The sequence below is a fragment of the Salmo trutta genome, chromosome 35 (genome assembly GCF_901001165.1).
Source record: "Salmo trutta chromosome 35, fSalTru1.1, whole genome shotgun sequence".
NCBI lineage: Eukaryota > Metazoa > Chordata > Actinopteri > Salmoniformes > Salmonidae > Salmo > Salmo trutta.
The window spans coordinates 21,872,921-21,900,851 of NC_042991.1; the positions used below are offsets into that span (position 1 = coordinate 21,872,921).

The 27,931-nt window shown below is 41.0% G+C and overlaps 1 protein-coding gene across 11 annotated transcripts; it reads left to right on the top strand.

The window, feature by feature from the left end:
- The first annotated feature begins 671 nt into the window (after nt 1–671).
- Nucleotides 672–27,848, top strand: LOC115174862 (tumor protein D53 homolog). Of its 11 annotated transcripts, XM_029733819.1 has the most exons (9): nt 672–1,118; nt 8,023–8,049; nt 13,987–14,102; nt 14,750–14,898; nt 21,980–22,081; nt 23,442–23,456; nt 24,412–24,450; nt 25,471–25,531; nt 26,209–27,848. In XM_029733819.1, exons 1-9 carry the CDS (start codon nt 1,100–1,102, stop codon nt 26,338–26,340), a joined length of 660 nt encoding a protein of 219 aa, XP_029589679.1. In that variant the 5' UTR covers nt 672–1,099; the 3' UTR covers nt 26,341–27,848. The 11 variants fall into 11 exon arrangements, 10 of the variants coding, with proteins under 10 accessions (XP_029589679.1, XP_029589682.1, XP_029589683.1 ...); XM_029733822.1 differs by lacking the exon at nt 8,023–8,049 and having other exon boundaries at nt 675–1,118; XM_029733815.1 differs by lacking the exons at nt 672–1,118; nt 8,023–8,049 and adding an exon at nt 12,904–13,097.
- Nucleotides 27,849–27,931: the final 83 nt, after the last annotated feature.

Consider the following 27,931-nt stretch of genomic DNA (forward strand, 5'->3'; position numbering starts at 1 on the left):
CCTGGTTGTGGGGGCCACTCAAGGACAGTTGTACGGGAGGGGATGGTAGAATGGAAGATGGCTGTAGCACAAAATCATAAACTGTCCTAACTGTAGCATAAGAACAGGCACTGTCCTTGGATGTCTGACTCTCGGGTACACACACACGAAGATAAACTAGAAGACAACTATGCTTGGCAACAAAGATGCGTCTAGAGGCTGGGACCAGCCTGCACGCCAACGATAGGCTGGAGTAAGTCTAAACCACACCCAAGCCTCTACTATGACAGGCCCTCAGGGAGAGGGAACTACGTCTGTCAAGAAGTATTTAAGGAAGAACTTAAGATGTCATTTCAGTTCTTTGTCTGCCCTGCGTGGTGTTAGAGAGCCCGTATATACGAGCCACATATTTACCATTCAAGTGTTTGCATTAATTAAAGTACAAAGAAATCAGAAGTTACTATGTGCTGACTATTTTGTTCTGATACCAGATTCGAATTGACGCGACCTAACAACAGGAAAGAGTATTTGGAATATGAAAACATTACAACTTTGTTTCAGATTCCTTTGTGAATAAAGGGCAGTCTAGTTGGATGCAATCCTCGGGACGTCCCAACTCTAACGCCACCCCATTGAAGTTTAACACATTTTTACATTTGAGCAGACATTGTTATCAAAAGCAATTTACAGGAGCAATTAGGGTTACGTGCGTTGAAGGGCACATCGACAGACGTTTCTTCTAGTCGGCTCGGCGATTTGAACCAGAGACCTTTCTGTTACTGGCTCAATGCTGTTACCGCTAGGCTACCAGCTGCTCTACACTGGTTAAAGGGTTAGGGTTAGCTAAGGCTAAGGGTAGGGGTTAAGGTTAGGGTTTAGAATAAGACCGTCCCAATGAGTCCAGATAGCGCTAACCTTATTTTTATGAGTCATTGGGTACACAAACATTGGTGTGTGTTGGACGCTCCGCCCATGGTGGCGGTACCGTAAAAACTGAGAGTGAAGGAAATCGTGTAAAGACTGGCATCTGACAGCACGCGACTATATCTACGTCCAAAGCGTTGTTTGCTCGAACTATTTATATTTACATGAAGTAGCCAACTGCTTCAGATTGTTTCGAATGGAGACCAGACAACAGGGTGAGTGAGAATTCCAATTCTCTAAAGTTATAGAATAAGATGTTGAAAAAATTGGATTTTTGTTGTTGCATTTATTCAACTGGGTAGTATTTAGCCAATTGTTTGTTACTTACAATTAGCAGAGATTAACGACAACTGTTGTTAGTGTATTCATATTTGATATAGACTTAGTTAACCTTAATGCATATATTAGTAACCGTAATAAGCAGTTGACCTTGTATATGGAATGATGGTCTCGATAGGTGCGTCATAACTTTTAATACATTCTTCCTCAAAAGACAAACATTTTATCAACAGAGTAGCCATTCGCGACCAGTTATCACATGACGCATGTAGGCTGCCTAATGGAGCACGTGGTTAACTTTTCCATTTCTGTCCAGTGTGCAACATCATGTTGCAACATGGTAACAAAATATCAAGTTCATGTGGTTAAAATTCATTTTGCAAACCATATGACTGGCTCAAGGGCAAGTCCACTATTTTCCCTCCCCACATGACCATCTGACAAAATAATTGAAACCTTGTGATAGGTATTTGGTTTGGAGAGGGGTTCTTTGTAGTTGGCCCGATCTTGCAAATAGCAAGATGGCTGTCATATCTTGTTCACACTAGATTAGGTTACCAGTTGAATACTGGATATTATAATCAACTCTCTGGTTCAAACAAGGTCTAGGCATTAGTTTTTATCAACCTCTGGTTATCAAGTTACAGTCAGTCTGTAATGCAGGGGTTTTCAACCAGAGTTCCGCGGTCACCTAGGGGTCCGTGGAGGTACTGCAGGGTGTGTGCAAAAATATATAATGAAAGGTGTTTCCCCCCCATGTTTTTATTAAAATCACTAGCAACAACAGAATATCCTTTTTTTAACTACATACCTACAGTAGAAAAGAGGAGAATATAATTTTTCTAATCCAGTCAATGTTAATTCTCAACTCCTAATATTGAGAAAATTACACTAATTGGAGCTAATTACACTCACTGGAGTATTTGACATAAGCTTAGAAAAAGCACCCGTGAATAGATTACCAGGCTGTCAAGTGCCAATGGCTGCTGGTAAGTTTTCTTGACTGACTTGGACTTTAATTTTGCCAACCCATGGCTAACCTTTGTTTAAACAGCCTATTTTCACTAAGAGCAGCTATGTTAGAGATTACACTTCCTCTTCCAATTATAATGTGAGGAGGTCAAAATAATGAAAAACTATTTACCACATATTCATTTTAAAATGTTGTAAGCCAGTATGAGGGTTTGCACTCAGGCTAAAAAGAAAGGTGGCCTGTGCGTAAGATAAAAGAAATATAAAGATAGTTCTAAAGGGACTAGCACTCAAACAATGAATAGGAATAACCCAAGGAGGGCGAGATGTAAAAAGAATATACTTCATTTAATCAAGGCTCAAAAAAATACAAAGGGTGACAGTGCAAGGTGCAAAAAAAGTTAACAAAGAGCATACGTTTCAGCCTTATACATTCATCAGTGCTGTACAAAGCATTGATGACTTGATGACAAGACATGAACATTTTTGGGGGGGTTAATGTATGATGGGGGTCCGTGGGTCACCAGTTTGCCTGTGAGGGGGTCCCTGTAATGGACACTGTAACCTACATTGTACACCAATCGTGTGTGTGTGCCTGTGTGTGTGTGTGCCTGTGTGTGTAACCTACTCTTTTGTCTTGCACCCCATTCATTGGCTTATGGACATCAAAATGCATCATCATCAGATCTGTACTCTAGTGTACTGAGCGATGGTGCAGGGGTATGGGGTATGATCTTGTACTCTGAGTGGGTTATGCCCAGCAGGTTTGAGATGCAACCTGAAGGTGACATGCCTTTGTTCAGTCCCTCCTTCCCTGTTATTGGTAGTATTACAGTAGTTATGGTCATTTGAGTGTGTCATCATCACTTTTGAACAGTAAACCTGGGCAACATCAATTGCATATGTTTTATAGGCTACTGTGAATTGTAATAGCATGTGGTGATAAAAAGTTGGATTTAGATCCACTGATCTGTCTTGATGATACTGCACAATTACACCAGAAAATGGGCTTATGTGTGCTTGATATGCTTGCTTGCCCTATTATGTAAATACAGTTGAAGTCGGAAGTTTACATACACCTTAGCCAAATGCATTTAAACTCAGTTTTTCACAATTCCTGACATTTAATCCTAGTTAAAATTCCCTGTCTTAGGTCAGTTAGGTTCACCACTTTATTTTAAGGATGTGAAATGTCAGAATAATAGTAGAGAGAACTATTTATTTCAGCTTTTATTTCTTTCATCACATTCCCAGTGGGTCAGAAGTTTACATACACTCAATTAGTATTTGGTAGCATTGCTTAAATTGTTTAACTTGGGTCAAATGTTTCAGGTGGCCTTCCACAGGCTTCCCACAATAAGTTGGGTGAATTTTGGCCCATTCATCCTGACAGAGCTGGTGTAACTGAGTCAGGTTTGTAGGCCTCCTTGCTCAAGCTTTTTAAGATCTGCCCACACATTTTCTATAGGATTGAGGTCATGTTGCTTCAATATATTCACATAATTTTCCTGCCTCACGATGCCATCTATTTTGTGAAGTGCACCAGTCTCTCCTGCAGCAAAGCAACCCCACAACATGATGCTGCCACCCCCGTGCTTCACAGTTGGGATGGTGTTCTTCAGCTTGCAAGCCTCCCCCATTTTCCTCCAAACATAACGATGGTCATTATGGCCAAATAGTTCTATTTTTGTTTCATCAGACCAGAGGACATTTCTCCAAAAAAGTAGGATTTTTGTCCCCATGTGCAGTTGCAAACCGTAGTCTGGCTTTTTTATGGCGGTTTTGGAGCAGTGGCTTCTTCCTTGCTGAGTGGCCTTTGAGGTTATTTCGATATAGGACTCGTTTTACTGTGGATATAGATACTTTTGTTCCTGTTTCCTCCAGAATCTTCACAAGGTCCTTTGCTGTTGTTCTTGGATTGATTTGCACTTTTCGCACCAAAGTACATTCATCTCTAGGAGACAGAAGGCGTCTCCTTCCTGAGCGGTATGACGGCTGTGTGGTCGCATGGTGTTTATACTCGCGTACAATTGTTTGTACAGATGAACGTGGTACCTTCAGGCGTTTGGAAATTGCTCCCAAGGATGAACCAGATTTGTGGAGGTCATTTTTCTGAGGTCTTGGCTGATTTTCAAAAAATATATATATTTTCCCATGATGTCAAGCAAAGAGGCACTGAGTTTGAAGGTAGGCCTTGAAATACATCCACAGGTACACCTCCAATCGACTTAAATGATGTCAGTTAGCCTACCAGAAGCTTCTAAAGCCATGACATAATTTTCTTGGATTTTCCAAGCTGTTTAAAGGCACAGTCAACTTAGTGTATGTAAACTTCTGACCCACTGGAATTGTGATACAGTGAAATAATCTGTCTGTAAACTATTTTTGGGGAAATTACTTGTCATGCACAATGTAGATGTCCTAACCGACTTGCCAAAACTATAGTTTGTTAACAAGAAATTTGTGGAGTGGTTGAAAAACGAGTTTTAATGACTCCAACCTAAGTCGATGTAAACATCCAACTTCAACTGTAGATAGCAATATTTCCCTTTTGGAATACTAAAGTCCTCTTGCATGTTATGTTATGTTATGTTTGAGCTGATTGAAATTAGTAAATGTTCTCTCGGTACATATACAGCTTAAAAGGATCTGTACGTGAATTGCCTAACCAGGGTCAACTTCATCAGGCCAACAATGAAACACCTATGTAATCTATGTATGTGTCAAAAATGTTCAGATGTTTGTTATACACCATTTTTTTTCTCTAGTTATGAACATGTAATATCCATAGGCTGTATGTTTAGAACATGTGACCTCCTTGGACAAAGTAGTCTAGGCCTATACACTGATTGTACAAAACATTAGGAACACCTGACCTTCCTAATATTGACTTGCATCCCCTTTTACCCTCAGAACAGCCTCAACTCGTTGGGGCATGTACTCTGCAAGGTGTGTGTGTTTGTGTTTGATTGTGTTCCACAGGGATGCTGCCCATGTTGACTCCAATGCTTCCCAAAGTTGTGTCAACTTGGCTGGAAGTCCTTTGTGTGGTGGACCATTCTTGATACACACGGGAAACTGTTGTGTGTGAAAAACCCAGCAGCGTTGCAGTTCTTGACACACTCAAACTAGAGAACGACCGATATGGATTTTTTTAGGGCTGGAACAAACAAAAAAATTCGGGGGGGGTCAAGGAAGCCAATATTTTAGGTCGATATTCAATATCATTAGACAGCCATGTATGCATTAATGCATACATTTTTTTAAAATAAAACAATACATTTGACTTTTATGTAGTTAAATTGGAAAAAACAAAGGTAATAATACAGTGCATTCGGAATATATTCAGACCCCTTGACTTTTTCCACATTTTGTTAGGATACAGCCTACTCTAAAATTGATTACATTGATGAAAAATCAATCTACAAACAATACCCCATAATGACAATGCGAAAACAGGTTTTATAATTTTGCACAAATTTATTTAAAAAAAATTCAAAAACGGATGAGACTTGAAATTGAGCTCAGGTGCATTCTGTGTTCATTGATCATCCTTGAGATGTTTCTACAATTTGATTGAAGTCCACCTGTGCTAAATTCAATTGAATGGACATGATTTGGAAAGGCAGACACCTGCCTATGTAAGGTCCCACATTTGACAGTGCATGTCAGAGCAAAAAACAAGCCATGAGGTTGAAGGAATTGTCTGTAAAGCTCCAAGAATTGTGTTGAGGCACAGATCTGGGGAAGGGTACCAAAAAATGTCTGCAGCATTGAAGGTCCCCAAGAACACATTGGTCTCCATCATTCTTAAATGGAACAAGTTTGGGACCACCAAGACTCTTCCTAGAGCTGGCCGCCCAGACAAACTGAGCAGTTGGATGAGAAGGGCCTTGGTCAGGGAGGTGACCAAGAACCCGATGGTCACTCTGACAGAGCTCCAGAGTTCCTCTGTGGAGATGGGAGAACCTTCCAGAAGGACAACCATCTCTGCAGCACTCTACCAATCAGGCCTTTATGGTAGAGTGGCCAGACGGAAACCACTCCTCAGTAAAAGGCACATGACAGCCCGCTTGGAGTTTGCCAAAAGTTGTTGCTTTTGTAATTATGTAGTATTGTGTGTAAATTGATAAAGGAAAAAAATGATTTAATCAATTTTAGAATAAGGCTGTAACATAACAAAATGTGGAAATAGTAAAGGGGTCGGAATACTTTCTGAATGCACTGTAATTTGATTTGAATGGTAATTCTCTTGATTAACTGGATTAAGATGGCATGACCAGCATTTAAAGCACTTCATGGCCACCAACGTTTATTTTCTACAGGTTATTTAAAATATGATGGAGAAAAAAAACATGACTGTAAATAATTCATTACAAAAATTAAGAAACAAACTTTCAAATGAAAGGAAACTTCTTTGCAGGGAAATAACATATTTGAATAAATGTGGGTTTTGACATTGTCATAACCAGCCATAAAATAACGCAATATATGTTACAACAGGTGAACATATATGGGTCATGACAGTGTTATGACCATATTATGACAGGTTATGAGAAGTTGTCAGCTGTTGTGACATACTATGACATGGTTATGACCATGTCATGTGTTATGATGATAAGTTAAATAAAGTGTTACCAAAAATAATGTACTATTTACTCCACACAATTTCCCTGACACCCAAAAGTACTCGTTACCTTTTAAATGCTTAGCAGGACAGGAAAATGTTCCAATTCACACACTTATCAAGAGAACATCCCTGGCCCTTCTTCCTCTGAGCTGGCAGACTTGCCAAACACACATGCTTAGTTTATAAATTGTCTGTGTTGGCGTGTGCCCCTGGCTATCCTTAAATAAATAAACAAGACAATAGTGCCATCTGGTTTGCTTATTTTCAGGAAATGTAAAGTTATTTATACTTTTACTTTTGATACTTAAGTATTTTTAAAAGTAGATTTTGGCATCTATGGTTTGCCTTCTATATTGCCCTACTGATCAACAACATTTGCATAAAATCATCACTCAAGCATGTCACACCTGTATGGAAGGACATCATATAGGCACTGCTGTTAGTTTGACAATATAAAAGAACATCTGTTCAATGCAAATGGGTCCAACGTAACGTCATGATTTATGATCACGGATGCTTATGAAACGTATTTTTTTGTCATTTTCCTTTATATGGATTTAAAAAAAAAATGTTAGCTGCCAGGACGCATCTCTAAACAACTCAATTGACTAGTGCCGCTATCGGTCAATAAATGGGTGAACTTGATCCTACTGCTACGGTTGGATAGAGCGACGGCTGTAACTCTGCACCCTTTCACATCTCTTCATCGCTCATATCACTTGCTGCTGTTTCCTGCTACTATGAGAACTATCTCAATGGCGATGACATTTGCTACCAAGCATTTAAATGTGAATAATATCTAGCAAGGAGAGCGTGTGTAGGAAAAAAGATTAAAAGAGATGCACGTTAGACTAGAAAAGGCCAATATCGGACCGCTATATCGGCCTGGCCGATTATCAGTCGTTCTCTAACTCAAACTGGTGCGCCTGGCACCTACTATCATACCCCGTGCAAAGGCACGTCAATCTTTTGTTTTGCTCATTCACCCTCTGAATGGCACACATAAACAATCCTTGTCTCAATGCTTAAAAATCCTTCTTTAATCTGCACTGCTTTGAAGTGGATTTAACAAGTGATATCAATACGGGATCATAGCTTTCACCTGAATTCACCTGGCCAGCCTATGTCATGGAAAGCGGTGATCCTAATGTTTTGTATACTTAGTGTATATCTGATCAATAATGACTCATTTCATAAAATTAACAATCTTTCCCCCTCGTTTCTGCTTCCAAATGAAGAAAGAGGACAAGGACATATCAGGACAGGTATGCTGCTTCTCTGATTATCTGACTGCCCTTCACAGGAATGTTCATGTGATGTGTCCCTTCTGACTGGAGTAATGCAGTATTACTGATTCATGTTTTAAGTCTCACTATCGTGAGTGACTGAAGGACTGCACTCACTCTCACCTCCCTCCACCAATTGGATAAAAACACCCCAGACAGTGTTAATTCACCTAATGAGTTTGAGAGAAACCATTTTGATGAAATTGCAGTCAGAGGACTATCTGAAATGGCATCTTTGACTTGAGCTAGCTATCACCACTACTTAATTCTGCTGTGGCTGAGTCGAAGGACTGTGGTAAATCTAGTTTGATAATCCCTGAGGAAAATCCCACTACTATAGCCAGGTCAGAAATGATGTAACAGGCCAAGATGGTCTAAAACGGAAGCAAAAAGTGGAACCAATTTCCAGATAACCTTGTTTATTTACGAACTGATCCATTTGATTTACCGTGGTTAAGAGCTATCTCATTGGTAAGGGGATTGGGGATTTACAGTAACACTTCTGGTTATGTTGGCTGCGTGCTCCGTCTGACACACTTCGTTAAGGTTACAGGATTTGTTTCTTCTGTCAATACGTAATGCAGGTAATTTTACTGCATGGGTAAACTCATTGAACATCAATGAGTTAGCGGTGATAATAGGAGATGACAGTGCTATCGCTTTCAATGTGCACGGGTCGAGAGGAGAGGGTGTCAGTACATTTTCCATGTCGTCAAAATGGATCGCAACCTGTTTGTCTGCTTTGAGAGAGACAATCAGTGTGATACCATCACTAATAGACAGATATTTCACCTTGGATGACAGACATTAGCATGGCCAGAGCAGCCACAGTGTGAGAGATATGCCTTTCAGTTTTCCTATAGGTTCATATCAGGTTGATTGATTCTGTGTGAACAACACTGGGTTAGCTGTCAATACTACATAATCTGTGGTGTGGAGAAGGTTGTACAGCAAAACAATGATGACTTTGAGAACCTAGCATATGAAAAGGAGAGAGTGTATTTCTACAGCTCTGGCTTCTGTGCTGCTGAATATGATTAGTGTGAGTTAGGTGAGGATGAGTTGTCATGCCACAGACTACCTTCAGACTACCCAGACCTGCTGACCTGAACTGGGAATGTGACAATGACGTGTTCAGATGCGGAACATCCGAAATAGACTCCAAAATCAGGAGGAGTACACAAGGACAGATACTGTAACCTTTTACAGTTTATGTAGTATTACAGAACCCTGACTGATTGTGGTTGGTTTGATTTGATCGTACGTACATACATATCCCAAACAGAAGCCATGGATTACAGGCAACATCCACACTGATCTAAAAGCTAGAGCTGCCGCTTTCAAGGAGTGGGACACTAATCTGGACGCTTATAAGAAATCCCACTACGACCTCTGATGAGCCATCAAACAATCAAAACGTCAATACAGGACTAAGATCTACTCCTCCTATGCCGGCAGTGATGCTTGTCGGATGTGGCAGGGCTTGCAAACTATCATGGAATGCAAAGGGAAAGCTGCCCAGTGATGTGAGCCTACCAGAAGAGCCAAACGCCTTCTATGCTCGTTTCGAGGCAAGCAACACTGAACCATGCATGAGAGCACCAGCTGTTACGGAGGACTGTGTGATCTCGCTCTCCGTAGCCGATGTGGGTAAGACCTTTAAACAGGTACACTTTCACAAGGTCGCAGGGCCAGACGGATTACCAGGACGTGTACTCAGAGCATGTGCTGACCAGCTGGCAAGTATCTTCACTGACATTTTCAACCTCTCCCTGACCCAGTCTGTAATACCTAAATGTTTCAAGAAGACCATCATAGTCCCTGTGCCCAAGAATGCCAAGGTAACCTGTTTAAATGACTATCGCCCCGTAGCACTCACATCTGTGGCCCTGAAATGCTTTGAAAGGCTGTTGATGTGAGTCATGACCAGCATCATCCCAAATAGACTACTATTTACTAGTTAACACAAAATAATGTATGTCATATAAAATATATTCACCCCGCTCAGTATTGTAATCAAAACTTACCAGAAAATATGTGGTCCTTGGCTCAGACTTTGTAGTAGTGTGGGCTCAATATCGTCTCATTAGTGTGCAAGATCTTGAGAATCAGCTGTACATGTGATGGAAGAGTGCTCTGCACATGGGATGGAAGAATACACTGTGCATGCAGAGGGGATAGTTTAACCAAAATGTGCCACAAGACCTAGAATTGCCTTGTGTATCCCACAAAAAGGTACACTGTTATAAGCTAACTTTTTTGGCTGAATTTAGCAAAATTCAGAAAATTCCCGGGCTCAACTTCCCATGGAAAAGTCCAGAAAAATTCTGGAAATTTACCCAGAGAGTTTCCAACCCTTTGCAACCCTATCCCTACCTATATGTACATATCTACCTCAATTACCTTCTACCCCAGCATATCGAATTAGTTCTGGTACCCTGTTTATATAGCCATGTTATCATTACTCATTGTGTATTTATTCCTCATGTTATTTTTATAAAAAAAATATATATCTTCATTATTGGGAAGTAAGTAAGCATTTCACTGTTAGTCTAACTTGTTGTTTACAAAGTATGTGACAAATAACATTTGAGTCTCCAGAGTTGAACCCAATTGAAAACTTGTGGGTTGAGTTGAATAGGGCAGTCCATTAGTGCAGACAAAGGATATCAAGCATCTGGAAAGATTCTGTATGGAGGAATGGTCTAATGTTCTATTCCTCAAATGTGTTTTCCAATCTCAGTGCCGTTGTCCTGGCAAGGGGAGGGTGAACAAAGTATTGAAAACAAGGGTGCCAATCATTTTGACAACCATTCTTTTGTAGAAAAATAAATGATTACTTGATAAACAAAATCTCTTTCTCTGAGTAATTGTATTTGTATAAGAGTATAATTTTTCTTCATACAATATAGCTGAGTATTTGAATTATTTATTTTATAGTCTTTGTTCATCTCTATTAAGGGTGCCAATAATTTTGGCAGTGACTGTGGTGCTCTGAGTGACTGAGGCAGGGAGGGGGTGAGGTTTAGAGCTGTGTGCTGCAACAGCAATGTGATATTCAGATGACAGGCTGCCAGGGAGTCAAGAGGAAAGTCAGAGTCCATCGACTTCCGGCTGCATGGTTTCCTGTTGTTTTTGTGCTCTTTCATATTGATTGCCATATTGATTATTTAAGGAACATGAGAAAATGTTAATGTATCCACAGCAGGGACCTCATTCAGGGCCTCAGGAACAATGCTAACGGGCGCAGAAACTCACACTGGCAACACGAACACAAGACCTCTAAATTGTCAGATTTAAATTGAGTGAGCCCAGTGTTGACAGATTGACATGTCTTAATGACAACAAAAGGATTTAATGAATAAGATAATGATTAGGTTTGCACGCCTACGTGGCAAGTTGCTAAGCAACATATCCCTATGAAACTGCTGTTCAAAGTAAACTGAATCCTTTCCCATTTGAGATGAGCAAAGTGTCAGTAGAAAACTAATGAGGTAAATCGAATGACCATACAATGCTGAGTTTGGTTATATTGTGCTCTGAAATATATTGACTATTACAAGCACTGAAGCAAGGCAAAATGACAGAGCTGAAGAGTGATTCACATGGAGCGCTGCAGTTCATAATGTGGAAGGCTACATGAAAGGCTCCAAATAAAGGTAACGGCTCCAAAGGCTTCTGATGAGAAAGTATTGGACTCCGTTCCCCAGCACAGCCTTCCTTTCTGTTATTGGGTTATGTGGCCAAACTGCATCACAAGCTCTGTGCCATGCCACCATTCATCTGCAGATGTAATGAGAAGCCAGGCCTCAAAGACGTGACGTTAGTTGCCGTCTTTGTCTGGACAAAAACATCCGCTAGCTAGCTTCGTCTTAGGAAACTTGTCGTTGCTCAATAACATCCCTTCAGTTTAGATGTCGTAGTTTTATGTCCTGGCTCAGAGCTTTTCAACCTTGGGATTAGTGTAGGTTGGGATTTCTATTCAGTTTACATTGTCAGGTGTGTTACTGTAGGCTTGTATAGAATGTACAGCCACAGTCTCTTTACTGTACTTCTTATGCAGTTATAAGAGACTATTGGTAGTAGGGACAATTCATGGCTGATCTAATCTGCAGAGGGAACACCATGTCAGGGCTTTGGCCATTACTTCATCAGTCTGTGCGTCAGTCGTTTTGAGCAGGGCTGCAGATATTGACCAGACACTCAGTGCTTCACGTACCAGGAAGTGTTATGACGTTTGTCTGTTTTTGCTTATATTGTAACTGTAAACGCACAGATGCATGCCTGCACGCACACACACACACTTATTATCATGTAATTAGATCACTATTAGGTTCCAGAAACAATTGCAATAAACAATAGATTTGTGCTCCTATTTAATTAGACACTGTTAGTCAGACCTATTGACCTTTTTGGTTTTAGTGGAACTAGATAAGAAACAACATCGAAGACGGTTAATTAAGTGATAATGCCAGAGAAACTGGTGTTGGGAGGATATATTGCTGTTCGTATAGGGCCGGCAAACTGTGCTAATATATCCTCAACACGGGCTTCGAGGGCATTATCACTTTTATACAACAGGTTACCAACATATTCAAATAATGATTGATATATTTTCATTAAAAAAACATTATTTTGATGAATTTATTCATACTATTTCATCCTTCCACGAGATATAGTTCCGACACAAATCTAAGGTTGCTACCCAAGTCAGCTGGTTGGTTGTTCTATCGGTTCGGTTGCCGGAGACACGCCCCAATCGTTGTCTTTTTGTTCCGCATCTATGGACGCGACCCAGTCGTTCGTTCTAAATGCTAGCCAGCTACGGCTAACTTACAGTCACATCAAACAGTGCAGCCAAAATGACAGAAAAGTAGCTGCATTTGCGTTTTAAGCAGTTTTATAGTGCCATTTATTTGGATACATCCATAACAATGAGCTAATGATACGCGATTTCACCTGGCATAGAAAATGTACTCTTTCATCAGGACACTTTTGTTCAAAGCAGGAGCTAGGCAACACCACAGGTAACACAATCACTTCAAACTGAAAATGGAAAGACTGCAAACTAGCTGCATTTCGTTTTACCTGTTTTCTATTGACATTTCTTTGTATATATCCATAAAAATGATGCCAGCTGATTCATGATTTCGACTGGCAGAGAAAAGCTGTCTGTCTGTCTCGTCCCGACTCACGACACGCTCATTACTATGGGACAGCTGAAGATCGAATTTCAATATTGAAAACCGATGATCTCCGCTGTTGAAAACCAAATGCTAGTCTAAAATAAATGGGAGATAATGTCTAGATGCTTTTTATAGTGGAGATCAAGTTTATAAATTGCTTGGCTGGGCTGATGAGACAGTGGCTCACGCAGTGAGATGGAACAGAGTAAATGGGCACTTCAACATCATAGCTTTAGCCAGTGATAACTTTTGGAATAGACACCAGCTGGAATGCAGTTTTAACCAATCAGCATCCAGGATTAGACCCACCTAGTTGTATAAACTCTAATAGACAACTGGTGGCCTTCTGGAACAGGTTAGGATTACTTTTCTCTAAACTATCCAGAAGATACTGTATCTAAGCTTTAAATGCATAAAAATATACATGGTCTAGTGTAGAGTATTACGATGGTCATGCTGGGTATATTGCCATTGTCTCAGTGATGCAGAGCAGTGATCTAGTTCATTATGTCTGAACTGTGGCCATGTTACTATGGCAACAGATTTGTGGATCTGCCTTGCTGTAGCCTACTCAGCTATTCTAGTTAGACCATTTGACAGCAGGGTGCCTGAGTTACTAGCCATGACTTACTGTATGTGATTGTTAATGTCCACCATATGAGAGTTTGTAGTTTCCTAACTTTTGGAGAGTTGGTTTAGTTTTTAAGCCTCCATCCTTGTCTATCCCCAGGTCTGTTGGACCCAGAGCCTGTAACAGAAGTAGATGAAGAGATGGTGTCCGATGTGGACCTCAACAACACTATGACTGATGAAGAGAGGGAGGAAATATTGAGTGAACTCACAAAGGTAGTCCCTCTCATCAGCACTTTTCACTGATCTGTTTTTCAATGTTTAGCTTGGTATGTTGATCGAGTTGGATTCAAGAAAGCTCTACCTTCATTCTGTCCATCCAAATAAGCGAAAGACTGCTAAAAAGTTAGTACACTTATCTTTCTCACATGGGCAGACAGTGTTGGACAATGGGAGAGATATATTATCAGGAAAATAGGACCGGAAGTAGAGGGCATTATGAGTTATGTAAATGCTGGCAGCTCTATCGGCAGAACTCTTTTCATATTATGATTCAGCATAATTGGGATTTGGGTTACAGTTGTTACTGCCGGTCACTGTTTCCTCTGGTGTTGACCTCAGGCCAACTGGGCTCAGGCCAAATACACTGTACTGTGTTATAAGGGAGAGTCAGTGTTCTGTACTTCAGTTCCCTCAGTTTATTATTACAGCTCTATAACCAACATCTATGTAGTGCCATTTGTAGCGTATTAGGCTTCATCCCAAAACAATATTACACTTTTTGAGAATTCCAAATTAATGCTCTATAAAGCAAATAAGGTCACATATGGATACTTGAGCCCAAGGGGAAATTAGTGTCCATCTCTTACTCCATTTCTCTAATTCTCTTTTTTCTCTGTTTTTCTTTATGTTTATCCCTCTAGTTAGAGGAAGAAATCTCCACCCTGAGGCAAGTGTTGGCCTCCAAAGAGAAACACCACTCAGAGCTCAAAGCCAAACTGGGGATAACACCACTCAGTGAGTTCAAACAGAACTTCAACAAGAGCTGGTATGACATGCAGACTTCCACTGCGTAAGTACCCAACATATTTCAGTGTGTGTATTATGCTTGCGTGATGTGTCAAATATGTTGTTACAATACATTCCAATGTGCATGGAGCCAGAGGGATGGGGAGGGGGGGATCTAAATTAGACTCCTACAGTTGCCATTTATTGTTGCCATTTAAAGACGGTCTCGGAGTAAGTGCATAAGCTTAGCATTTGGAGAAGAAAATAGGAAAATGGCACTCGGGCCCTTAAGGTGTTTTGCTCCTTACACCAGAGATTGCCTTTATGGGCGTCACAGAGTGATGTATGTTCGGATCCGGTCTGTTCAGGCTCAGTGAGGCAGACATTGACAGGGAGCAAGCAGCCTATTAGTGCTGTTACATCTACAGCAGCACAGTGCTGCCTGCCAGGCTGCCTGGCCCAGGACACGTCTGCCCACGGGAGCAGCCAGTCAAAACAAACAGCAGCTTCAGGCTCTCTCTGAGACACTGATCAACATCAAAACAATGTGTGCAGTTCTGACCAGGACAAACGCTGAAAGATATGTTAAGTGGACCGCTGATTTGTTTTGTGGAGCTCATATACACTGAGCGGATAAAACATTAGGAGCACCTTCCTAATATTGCGTTGCACCCTTTTTTGCCCTCCGAACAGCCTCCATTCGTCGGGGCATGGACTCTACAAGGTGTTGAAAGTGTTCCACAGGGATGCTGGCCATGTTGACTCCAATGCTTCCCACAGATGTGTCAAGTTGGCTGGATGTCCTTTGGGTGGTGGACCATTCTGGGGAAAACCCAACAGCGTTGCAGTTCTTGGCACACTCAAACCGGTGTGCCTGGCACCTACTAACATAACCCGTTCAAAGACACTTAAATATTTTGTCTTGCCCATTCACCCTCTGAATAGCACACATACACAATCCATGTCACAACTGTCTCAAGGCTTGAAAATCCTTATTTAACCTGTCTCCTCCCCTTCATCTACACAGATTGAAGTCGATTTAACAGGTGACATCAATAAGGGATCATAGCTTTCACCTGGTCAGTCTATATCATGGAAAGACCAGGTGTTCACTCAGTGTAGGTCAGTCCTGTATATATAGCCATTTTGTGTGAACAGCCATACAGTCGGCCTAGATTTCATTCCTCCATCTCTGTCTGTGTGTTTCCAGAGTGGCCTTGTCTCCCTGGTTATTCAGTTACCAGAGTCACACTTTAACTAGGTGCGCAAATGAGCAGTGCCCCTCTCCAATCACTGTTACCATGGTGAGGGGGAACCGCAAGTCGCCAGGGCCAAGCAGATTCGGTGGTGCTGAGGGATCATTGGTTGGCCGGGAGAGGAGAGGAGATTAGGGGGCCTCCACTATGTAAATGCCACAACATATCTCCTTAATCTCCAGTCTCAACACCAACGCAAAACAGGGACAAGTGTGAAGGAGGTCAACAACTCCCTCAATGGCTGAGCTGTATCTATTGTCAGTGTGGTTTGTTGTTGGCGTCCGTTGTTTACTAGATAGCTACGGTAGTTACCCTGGTAACCAAACAGACTTGCTAGGTCAGCTAACCAAACAGTCAGTCCTAGCTTGCTATTATGTAAATCAAATTCCGCAATGCCAATAATGTTTTCAATTTGATCTTTTGCTTTCAAAATCAGCTAAAACATAGAACATGTAAGAGTTAACTATAGCCATTGAATTCTACCGTGCTGATATGCCGTGCGCTATAGGGAAATAACGGATGCTCTAGAATGCCCTTCAAGCCAATCAGAAACAAGTATTCAACAATGCCGCGGTTTAATTAAACAATAAGCCACGAGGCAGTGCTGTATCATTAATACAGTCACAGGTGAATGGTGTTGTTGGTCAACCCATTTACCTGTGACAGTATTCGTGATATATCACTGCTTTGCATGCATTATTGCGTTATAAAACGCGTACCATCATATTACAATAACAATGAATTACATGTTTTCATTTAAACAGTTATTTTGAGTCCATTCATGCAATTTCATTCTTCCACCAGAAGATATTGTCCGGACAATGATCTGGGTGGTAGTTATTTTGGTCATGTTGCTCCAGATGTTTAATTGCTCCAGTCGTTTAATTATTTTTGTGTAGTTGCTATGCAAAAGGCTCGTTGTCCGTTCTAAACAAAATGGTTGCTATGCAGCCTCTAACTTATTGTCACTTGCTAGCTAGCTAACTTCAGTTAATTCAGTCACATCAAATATTGAACCTGCAATGGCAGTACACTAGCTGCATTTTCGTTTGTTTGAACTTTTTTCGATTGGCATTTACATGGATATGTCCATGATAATGGGGTTGGTGCATGATTTCGACTGGCTCAGAAAAAGTTGTCTCGTCTACATGGAAACCATGTGTTTGAGTTCGATACCCTTCCATTAATTCCGTTCCAGCCATTACTATGAGCCCGTCCTCCCCAATTAAGGTGCCACCAACCTCCTGTGTTATAAAAGCACATTGCACAATCCATGGGTCAGATGCAGACCATAGACTGTAAGTCTGGACACCATTCACTCTATGGTACTACAGAGATCGAAATTCAAAAGGGAAACATTGTTTCCGAGGTCGGACAGACAGACTGCAAGGCTTATATTAACCCCCGCTGTACCAAACTAAACGTTAGGCCGGAAGCAAGGACAAATAATGTGCGAGTTGAGATAAATACAAGAGATGATTCGGACAGCAACATGAACATGATATTCTGATGGAGGCGTAGTGATCGTTTTCAGATGGAACTGTTAGCAGGCAGAGTGTGTCTGTGACGGCCAGATGCGGACCTCAGATTTCCATGCAGTCTGTGTCTAATGCACTGAGCGGTAATCAGGCTCTTGGGCCTGGGGCTCTGAGAGGTTGGAAGCCAGGCAGGCAGCACATCCTGGTCTCATAGACTAGACGTAACATAGTAAATCCTTGACACTCAAATTAGTATGATATGTTACTTTTGGTATGGGTATATAAGACATATGGTTACTTATGGCAAAAATGAAAGTAAGGGAAAGGGGGGGATACCTAATGCATTCAACTGAAATGTGTCTTCCACATTTAACTCAACCCCTCTGAATCATAGAGGTGCGGGGGGCTGCCTTAATCGACATCCACGTCTTCAGCGCCTGGGGAAAGGGTGATTGGTCGGTTAATGGGTAGGCGTATAACCCGACTGTCTAACAACCCAAAGGTTGCGAGTTTGAATCACAGACAATTTTAGCTAATTAGCAACTTTTCAACTACTTACTACTTTTGAGATAATTTGCAACTACTTAGCATGTTGGCTAACCCTTCCCTAACAATAACCCTTCCCCTAATCCCTTGAGCTAATCCTTTCTCTAACTCTAACCCTTTAACCTAACACCTAAACTTAACTGCTAACCCTAGCCTAGCTAACGTTAGCCAGTTAGCTAAAGTTGCCACCTAGCTAGAATTCATACATTTAGCAAATGTGTAACAGTACATTTTGCTAATTAATAACATAATGTACATTTTGCAAATTCGTAACATATAATGCAAGTTGGGTGATGGACATCCACAAATGATTACATACCATAAGAAACGTAACATATCATACCAAATGTAGTGTCTCGGAATTTACATACAGAAAAATACGAAATGCTCGGAGACCAGGTTTGGCTTCAGACTAGCAGGCTGTTAGACCTAGAAAACAAAGAGGAAAATCAATGGCTTCCCTTTATAGGCCAGCGCCCTAACAGTGGTATTTAAGCTGTACAAATTATCAAAGTGATGCTCTCCTCTGTTTCCCATCGATTCTGCAGCATCAATAGGGAAACATTCTTTCTCACCTGTGCCTTGCTCAGGGTACAGTGCCTTCGGAAAGTATTCACACCCCTTGACTTTTTCCACATTTTGTTATGTTACAGCCTTATTCTAAAATTGATTAAATTGTTTTTATCCCTCATCAATATCCAATAATGACAAATTGTTTTTATCCCTCATCAATATCCAATAATGACAAAGCAAAAACAGGTTTTAAGAATTTCTTGCTAATTTATAAACTGAAATATCACATTTAAACTATAGTATTCAGACACTTTAGTCAGTACTTTGTTGAAGCACCTTTGGCAGCGATAACAGCATTGAGTCTTCTTGGGTATGACGCTACAAGCTTGGCACACCTGTATTTGGGGAGTTTCTCCCATTCTTCTCTGCAGATCCTCTCAAGCTCTGTCAGGTTGGATGGGGAATGTCGCTGCACAGCTATTTTCAGATGTTTGATGGGGTTCAAGTCCGGGCTCTTGCTGGGCCACTCAAGGACATTCAGAGACTTGTCTCGAAGCCACTCCTGTGTTGTCTTGGCTTTGTGCTTGGGGTCGTTGTCCCGTTGGAAGGTGAACCTTCGCCCCCAGTCTGAGGTACTGAGTGTTCTGGAGCAAGTTTTCATCAATGATTTCTCTGTACTTTGCTCTGTTTAATCTTAGCCTCGATCCTGACTAGTCTCCCATCCCCACAGCATATTGCTGCTGCCACCACCACCATGCTTCACCGTAGGGATGGTGCCAGTTTTCCTCCCAACCTGACGCTTGGAATTCAGGCCAAAGAGTTAAATCTTGGTTTCATCAGACCAGAGAATCTTGTTTCTTATGGTCTGAGAGTCTTTAGGTGCCTTTTGGCAAACTCCAAGCGGGCTGTTATGTGCATTTTTACTGCGGAGTGGCTTCCGTCTGGCCACTCTACCATAAAGGCCTGATTGGTAGAGTGCTGCAGAGATGGTTGTCCTTCTGGAAGGTTCTTTCATCTCCACATAGGAACTCCAGAGCTCTGTCAGAGTGACCATCGGGTTCTTGGTCACCCCCTTGACTAAGGCCCTTCTTCCCTGATTGCTCAGTTTGGCCGGGCAACCAGCTCTAGGGAGAGTCTTGGTAGTGCCTAACTTTTTCCATTTAAAACCTGTCTGGGCTAGGGGGCAGTATTGAGAATTTTGGAAAAAATATGTTCCCATTTTTAACTGCCTCCTACACCAACTCAGAAGCTAGAATATGCATATTATTGTTCAGGTTTGGATAGAAAACACTCTGAATTTTCTAAAACTGTTTGAATGGTGTCTGTGAGTATAACAGAACTCCTATGGCAGGCAAAAACCTGACAAGGTTTCAAGCAGGAAGTACCCTGTCTGACAAGGAGTCGTGCGTCTTGCATCTTTTTATTGAAAAGTAAGGATCTTAGCTGTAACGTGACAATTCCCAGGGCTCCAATAGGCTCTCAGAGCCCGCGAAAAACCTGAAGGTTTACGAGGGAGCCTCAGGTTGAAACAGATTATCGCCTTTTGTAAGTGGATGCTCAGAGGACCTTTGAATGAGGCGCGTGCACGAGTCGCTCCCGAGGAGAAATTTTATTCGGCTGTTTAGGCTCAATGCATACTCCCGGTCGGAATATTATCACTTCTCTACGACATAAATGGCATAAAAATTGGTTTTAAACAGCGGTTGACATGCTTCGAAGTACGGTAATGGAATATTTAGACATTTTTGACACGCCAATGCACCATGCGCGGGACCGTGAAGAAGCATTCTAGAACTCACGAACAAAACGTCGCTGTTTGGATATAACGATGGATTATTTGGGACCAAACCAACATTTGTTATTGAAGTAGAAGTCCTGGCAGTGTATTCTGATGAAGAACAAGCAAGGTAAGAACATTTTTCTTATAGGAAATGTGATTTTGGTGGAGGCTGACCTGGGTGGGTATCTAAATAGCTAGCCCTGTAATGCCGGGCTATGTACTTAGATTATTGCAAAATGTGCTTCATCCGAAAAGCTATTTTAAAATCGGACATATCGAGTGCATAGAGGAGTAATGTATCTATAATTCTTAAAATAATTGTTATGCTTTTTGTGAACGTTTATCGTGAGTAATTTAGCAAACTGTTAGTAAATTCAACGGAAGTTTGCCGGGGGTTATGCGTTTTCTGAACGTCACATGCTAATGCAAAAAGCTGTTTTTTGATATAAATATGAACTTGATTGAACAGACATGCATGTATTGTATAACACAATGTCCTAGGTGTGTCATCTGATGAAGATCATCAAAGGTTAGTGCTGCATTTAGCTGTGGTTTGGGTTTGTGTGACATTATATGCTAGCTTGAAAAATGGCTGTCTGATTTTTTCTGGCTGGGCACTCTGCTGACATAATCTAATGTTTTGCTTTCGTTGTAAAGCCTTTTTGAAATCGGACAGTGGGGTTAGATTAACGAGATTCTTGTCTTTAAATAGCTGTAAAATAGTCATATGTTTGAGAAATTGAAGTAATAGTATTTCTAACGATTCAAAAATCGCGCCACTGGAATTTCAGTAGCTGTTACGTAGGTGGGACGAAATCGTCCCACATACCCCAGAGAGGTTTTTAAGAATGATGGAGGCCACTGTGTTCTTGGGGACCTTCAATGCTGCAGAAATGTTTTGGTACCCTTCCCCAGATCTGTGCTTGGACACAGTCCTGTCTCTGAGCTCTACGGACAATTCCTTCAACGTCACGGCTTGGCTTTTGCTCTGACATGCACTGTCAACTGTGGGACCTGATAGACAGGTGTGTGAATTCCAAATCATGTCCAGTCAGTTGAATTTACCACAGGTGGACTCCAAACAAGTTGTAGAAACATCTCAAGGATGATCAATGGAAACAGGATGCACCTGAGCTCAATTTTGAGTCTCGTAGCAAAGGGTCTGAATACTTATGTAAATAAGGTATTTCTGTTTTTTATTTGCTAAAATGTAATTAAATGTTGCATTTAATCCATTTTAGAATAAGGCTGTATCGTAACAAAATGTGGAAAAAGTCCAGGAGTCTGAATACTTTCCAAAGGCACTGTATGTACACTATATGCAGTGAATAAAAATGAATCAAATCTGCTGTCCACAGGTAAAGGATATTCCCATCGGGCAGATTTGTATAGATATGATGCTGAGCTGGAGTATCAGTTACACCCTGGCTCCAACTCTGACTATGAAACTAATCTGTGTGTGTGTGTCGTGAACAGTGTTCTGGACAGGGATGGGAAGAGCACAGGAGTGGCTGTCCTAAGGCATCCTGTTCTTTGTCTGTTTTGATCATCACCGTCTTTTCATTTGGCCAGGTACAAAAAGACATCGGAGACGTTGAGCACGGCAGGTCAGAAAACGACAGCAGCGTTCACCACACTGGGAACAGCCATCAGCAGGAAGTTTGGGGATATGAGGTACAATGTCACTTGAGACTATGGCAACCACACATCAAAATATTTAATATCCTATCAACTAAATCCTTATGCTACATCTTTAAGCCTACAGCTATTGAAACAGAATACAGGGGCCCTCCAGTCAGAATGACCACGCTCCCCCCTCGTCTCTGCTTCTCTGCACCCAGTCTGCCTTGTCATGTGCCCAATCCTGACTGTTTCTGGGGTTGACCCAGACAATCTGTTACAGGGGACATGTTTGCGTTGCGTAAGCCCAGAGTAAGCGGCTTTCTGCAGGCCAGATTGGATGCAGGCCCGGGGTGGGTTTGGATCAGGGCTTGGAGAGCTGTGATCAGGGCTGGGAGAGCTGTGGGCTAGCCCGCAGTGACCCTCGGGGTGGCTCCTGACCACGATCGGCCCTGAAGGACTGGAGCTCTGACAGGGCATGGTGGCACAATAGAGCTCCATGGCTGGCCAGTATTCTGTTCTACACTCAGCCACTGGGGAGCTATCGTATCATAGACAGCTGTCACTGGTAATGCAATACTCAGACTAACCATGACAAAGGTAAACTGATTTACTGTTATACCTGTCCATGTCATGTAGTGTGTGTTGTAGAGGTATCAGGCTTTGTTTTGTTCTTTTAATATCTTTGTCATTATTGCATGATAATAACACATAACAAAATACTTGGAATAGTGTATTTATCAACCAATGTTGTATGAAATCATGTTTAACATTAATCCAGAGAGACAAATAGACATTCTTTCATGTATTCCAGCATGTTTGGCCTTGAGTTAATGTATCCCAGAAGGTATGCCCCCTAGTTTGTTTGTGTGTGCATGCAAATTACTTCCTGTGTGGATTTTTCGTGTGAATTACATATACAGTACAACACATTATTTTCACTATGTTGCCCAGTGAAATGAAAAAGTGCCCTGGCCCACTTGCATTGGGTTTGAAATATGCTAAAAGTATTATTTAGCTACGAGGTACCAGACAGAGCAAGGTATGTTGCCTGTGGTGATACTTGCTGCTGGCTTTACTTTGGCGACTCCCTTACTGTAATGAAACCTTCGGCACTACAGACTGCAGATTTTTTTTTTAAATAGTTGCAACCCAAACATTTGCATTCTATTTCATAGTGTAGGCCTACAGTACAGCATGCAGTATGGCATTGCCATAGCTTGGATGATTGATTGGTTAACTGTGTGTTTGGACTGGATCTTTATGTGGCTTTTCTTGAAAAGAAGATTAATTCAACTCTTTGCAGTATTTCTGAAATGAAGTCACAATGTACAGTATAAGCGGGGCACTTGATACTGTCATTCAAATGTCTTGAAATATGTTTGTTTTTTCATCTCTTTCTACGCATCAAAAGATCAAATTCACTTGGGTAAGATATTGTGTTTCATTGTAATCTCAGTAGTCTTATACTTCTGATTTGGAGTCCGATATTCTGTATGTCTTTGCAATGACTGCACTGAAACTAGTCAAAAGACCAACTAAGATGGTGGCCATTTACTTACTTAAATATGAGCCTAATTAGGATGATGACTACCAACTGAATGGGATCATTTCCAGGATTCCATTGATTTGATTGAGACAATTCCAGTGCAGACATAATACTGAATACGCCAGCTCCTCAGATCTGTAGCAAACTGACCAGTAGGCATGCATGACTTAGTGTTGTTGACCATAGCATGTTTTATTTGAGGGTAGTCAAATATGGTTACAGTTGAGTTTATTTTTCTTTCTCTTTTGTACAATTACCATTACTAGTTCTCTAGAAGTTGTTAGTCATATAAATATGGATAAGTCATCACTTTAGATGATACTGCATGACTAAGTCGTCTAAGAACAGTGTTGAGTAGGGAACTACATGTAGTTCAACTAGTAATTTAACTACATAAATGTTTTGCAGTAGGTTTGTGGTAGTTTAACTGAACTCAAATAGTAGTGTTTTTTTACCATGTAGCGGTGTAAGTAAATACTGGAACTACACACTACTTTTCGGGCTAAAATAAAATATGGGTGAAGTAAGCAATACTTTCCTTTCCCAACACTGTCTAAGAACATATATCATATTACAGTATTTAAGCTATTATATTCCTCTATAATATTTCAATCTAAGAATTGTATGTTTCTTTTAGGCAATTGGATGATGGGTAAATCTCTATTATAGAAATGTCTAGAAAAGTTGCCGTACTGTAGACTAGAGGGAGTACTTGGTGTGTGTGTGTGTGTGTGTGTGTGTGTGTGTGTGTGCGCGCTCTGTGATTTCTGCTTTCTGTAAATCCATGTTAATGATTTAACTCCTCTCTTACCTGGGCCATGTTCTCTGGGGACAGCTACTCTATCCGCCACTCAATGAGCATGCCCGCTATGAGGTAATTGTGTGTAGTGATAAGAGTTAATACTCCACTAGATCCCCATCCTTAACCACCCAGTCATTCTTGTTGTCTTAAGGCTGAATGTTTAAGAATTATGATGAGGAGAATTGGTATTGTTTCAGAATTTACAGGTAAAACATAATATTGGTATATTTACTGCAGCAGTCATCAGGACTGGATAAATACATTTCTAGCTATCTGACCTGTTTATTAAAAGATAAATGTGTGAAAATACAGCAATCATAGAAATCCTAACACTAGAAAAAGCAACCTTTCAATTACACTGAGCATACAGGTCTTCTCACAGTGTTGTGTTGATAGAGGACTGTAAGTGCAGGCAGCTTTAGTATAGAGAGAACTGTAAGTGCAGGCAGCTTTAGTATAGAGAGGACTGTAAGTGCAGGCAGCTTTAGTATAGAGAGAACTGTAAGTGCAGGCAGCTTTAGTATAGAGAGAACTGTAAGTGCAGGCAGCTTTAGTATAGAGAGAACTGTAAGTGCAGGCAGCTTTAGTATAGAGAGAACTGTAAGTGCAGGCAGCTTTAGTATAGAGAGGACTGTAAGTGCCGGCAGCTTTAGTATAGAGAGGACTGTAAGTGCAGGCAGTTTTAGTATAGAGAGGACTGTAAGTGCAGGCAGTTTTAGTATAGAGAGAACTGTAAGTGCAGGCAGCTTTAGTATACAGAGGACTGTTAGTGCAGGCAGCTTTAGTATAGAGAGGAAAGTAAGTGCAGGCAGCTTTAGTATAGAGAGGACTGTAAGTGCAGGCAGCTTTAGTATAGAGAGGACTGTAAGTGCAGGCGGCTTTAGTATAGAGAGGAAAGTAAGTGCAGGCGGCTTTAGTATAGAGAGGACTGTAAGTGCCGGCAGCTTTAGTTAAACTGTACACAACAGTAAAGGTACAGTATGGTTGCTGGCTTCAACCATTGTGCAGTTCTGCTTCATGGTGACTCAGATACATGTTGTATACAAAAATTCTAGTATTGTGGAAAACTGATCTGACTAATCATCCCATCAGGAACTCGCCCAGTTTCAAGTCCTTCGAGGAGAAGGTTGAATGCACTGTTTCCAACATAAAGGTAATGTGAAACATTACACATGTTGCTGTCAGAGCAATGACTGAGAGCTATGAGAGATTTATTTACGTAATGTTGAAGTAAGTTAGGCCGGGATTCAATCCGATTGCGGATTTGGACAATGCCCCATTTTAAAGGTAATTTTCCGATTTGAGATATGCAGCGTTTTTTAAGAATGTGTCCCTCCCGAATGCGGGAACATTGCCTTTAAAATGTGCGTTGCGGACAACGCACGATCGGATTGAATCCCGGCCTAAGCAAAGTCAACGTAAGTGAGTAAACATTATGGGCCTCAACAGTATTGAGGTCTTTCTTGTTGACTCCTTTCTTTCAAAGCTTCACTTCCTCTAGTTTAGGTATCACATTGGGCGGCGCACAATTGGTCCAGGTTTGGCCGGTGTAGGCTGTCATTGTAATTAATAATTTGTTCTTAACTGACTTGTCTAGTTAAATCTTTTTTTTTTTTTTAAATCCTGTCTATTTTTACAGCTCAACTAATTGAAGTTAACACTGCTCTTTGGAGAATCACTCCACTTTGAATGTGAGCATTTAGAGCCTAATGTTGTCATCAGCAGGGTTGTTAGAACACCAGAGAAATGTCAGATTCTTATAGGTTTTAACATTTTGGTTTGTTTTTTTTGTGTGTGTGTGCCTCTGCATTTTTGTTTTTGGATTTGGAGCAGACCAAGGTGGGAAGCCAAGGGGGTGGAGGGAGTTTTGAGGAGGTGTTGTCTTCAGCCGCCCACGCCAGTGCCCAAGAAACCCCCAGCAACAACATGTCCGAGAGCAGTGATCATGAGAGGACCTGCTAGACCAGTCTGAACCACTCAACTACCTCCCCAGACCAGGATTAGCACTCTACTGCCCCTCAATGGCCCAGAGGCCACATTACATTACCTGATGTGGAGTGCATGACATAGGCCTATCTACCCAAAGCCCCATCAAGTACCAACACAAATGTGCATTATCTACCTTCTACTTGCTCTATATGCGTTTCCATACAACATCAAAAAGAAAGATTGTGATACTGTAAAGTACTCCTGTCCTTGAGATTTAATTTCTATTATTACAACTATTAGCTTTTTGTATTAAAATGAATCTGTCATGTTTATATCAAAAGTATTTGAAAAACAAAAAATAGTGACATTTCTTCCCAATAACAAAATGATTATTTTTTTTTTTTGTATTATCATTAGGACCTAGGGCTCTATTCAATCCGTATTGTGGAAGTCCAGTGTTACAGCGTGATACATTTTAAAGGCAATGTTCCTGCATTCACGGTAAACGCTGCATGTGTTAGCTCAATCGGAAATGTATCTTTTACATTTCTATTGTGCAATCTGTACGGCTTCAGCAATACACATTGAATAGAGCCCCTACTTTCCAAGAGTGGACAGTCATAACACTATTGGGGGGAGGAAGTTGTATTTGATACTTATACTTGAAATTGCATGTGCTGGGTTTGTAGGGCAGTACTGCACTGTTAATGGGGACCAAGATAAGGCCTTGTGCTGGAATCTACTGAATACACTGTCACACCTTTGAATCATACTAATATCTCCTTTGTTCCAACCGTGCATTGTTTGCACTTGAGCCTTGATCGGGGGCAGAATGACCATCCAGTGTATGTATATGATACACAATTTATGCTTATTATAGGTCACAGCTGTCAAGCGGTGTAGATGCTTTGACACCCTGTGGGATTAAAAGTTAATTTTTAATGTGTTTATTTCTGGTTATTACTGCTAATCTTCAATAATGGACCATACAGCTGGGTTCTTTTCTATTTACATAATTAACACATTTTCTCCTTGTGTTTATTGTTCAAGTAGTTTTTAACTGTGACGTTTATCAGTCATTCAGGTGATAGATGTTCTCAGACATTTACTGATTTTAGACCTAGATTCAATCAGATCAAGTGTTAACCGGTGATAGCTGACACCCGCATAGACTGATGTTTTGGCGGAGTCACAAAGCCAAACCTGTCCCACTCGCATTGGAATTTCAGAATTAGAAAGTCTAGGCTATATAGAAATAAAGTCGCTCAAATTGAAAAGCATTCAAACAAAATAAAATAGAGGATTTCTATCAACCTAATTGAGATGTGCTGTAGATAACATCTCACATTCCAGTGTTCGAATTTGTAAACAAGGCTGCATGGGTTTTCTGTTAATGCATGTTAACTGTAGGTATACGCCAGGAGCCGCATGTGGATTTGACCGCTCTAACACAGTTCCACATCCAACACTGCCGAAAAAAACTGCTGTGAATATACTGTCTTTTCTGCAATATCATTATTAAAGAATTTGTTGCAAACCAACCTAAAGGTCCAGTGTCGTGTGTCACTGTTAAAACATGTTATTACATTGAAATATATACTATATGTTAAATGATGTGGTACTA

Excerpts from the sequence above, each read along its gene's own strand:
- LOC115174862 (XM_029733815.1), top strand. The coding sequence starts at position 13,013 with ATGATACGCGATTTCACCTGGCATAGAAAATGTACTCTTTCATCAGGA. Across the intron at positions 14,899-21,979 it reads GACATGCAGACTTCCACTGC|GTACAAAAAGACATCGGAGA; the intron begins GTAAGTACCCAA and ends TCATTTGGCCAG. Across the intron at positions 25,532-26,208 it reads GCACTGTTTCCAACATAAAG|CAGACCAAGGTGGGAAGCCA; the intron begins GTAATGTGAAAC and ends TTGGATTTGGAG.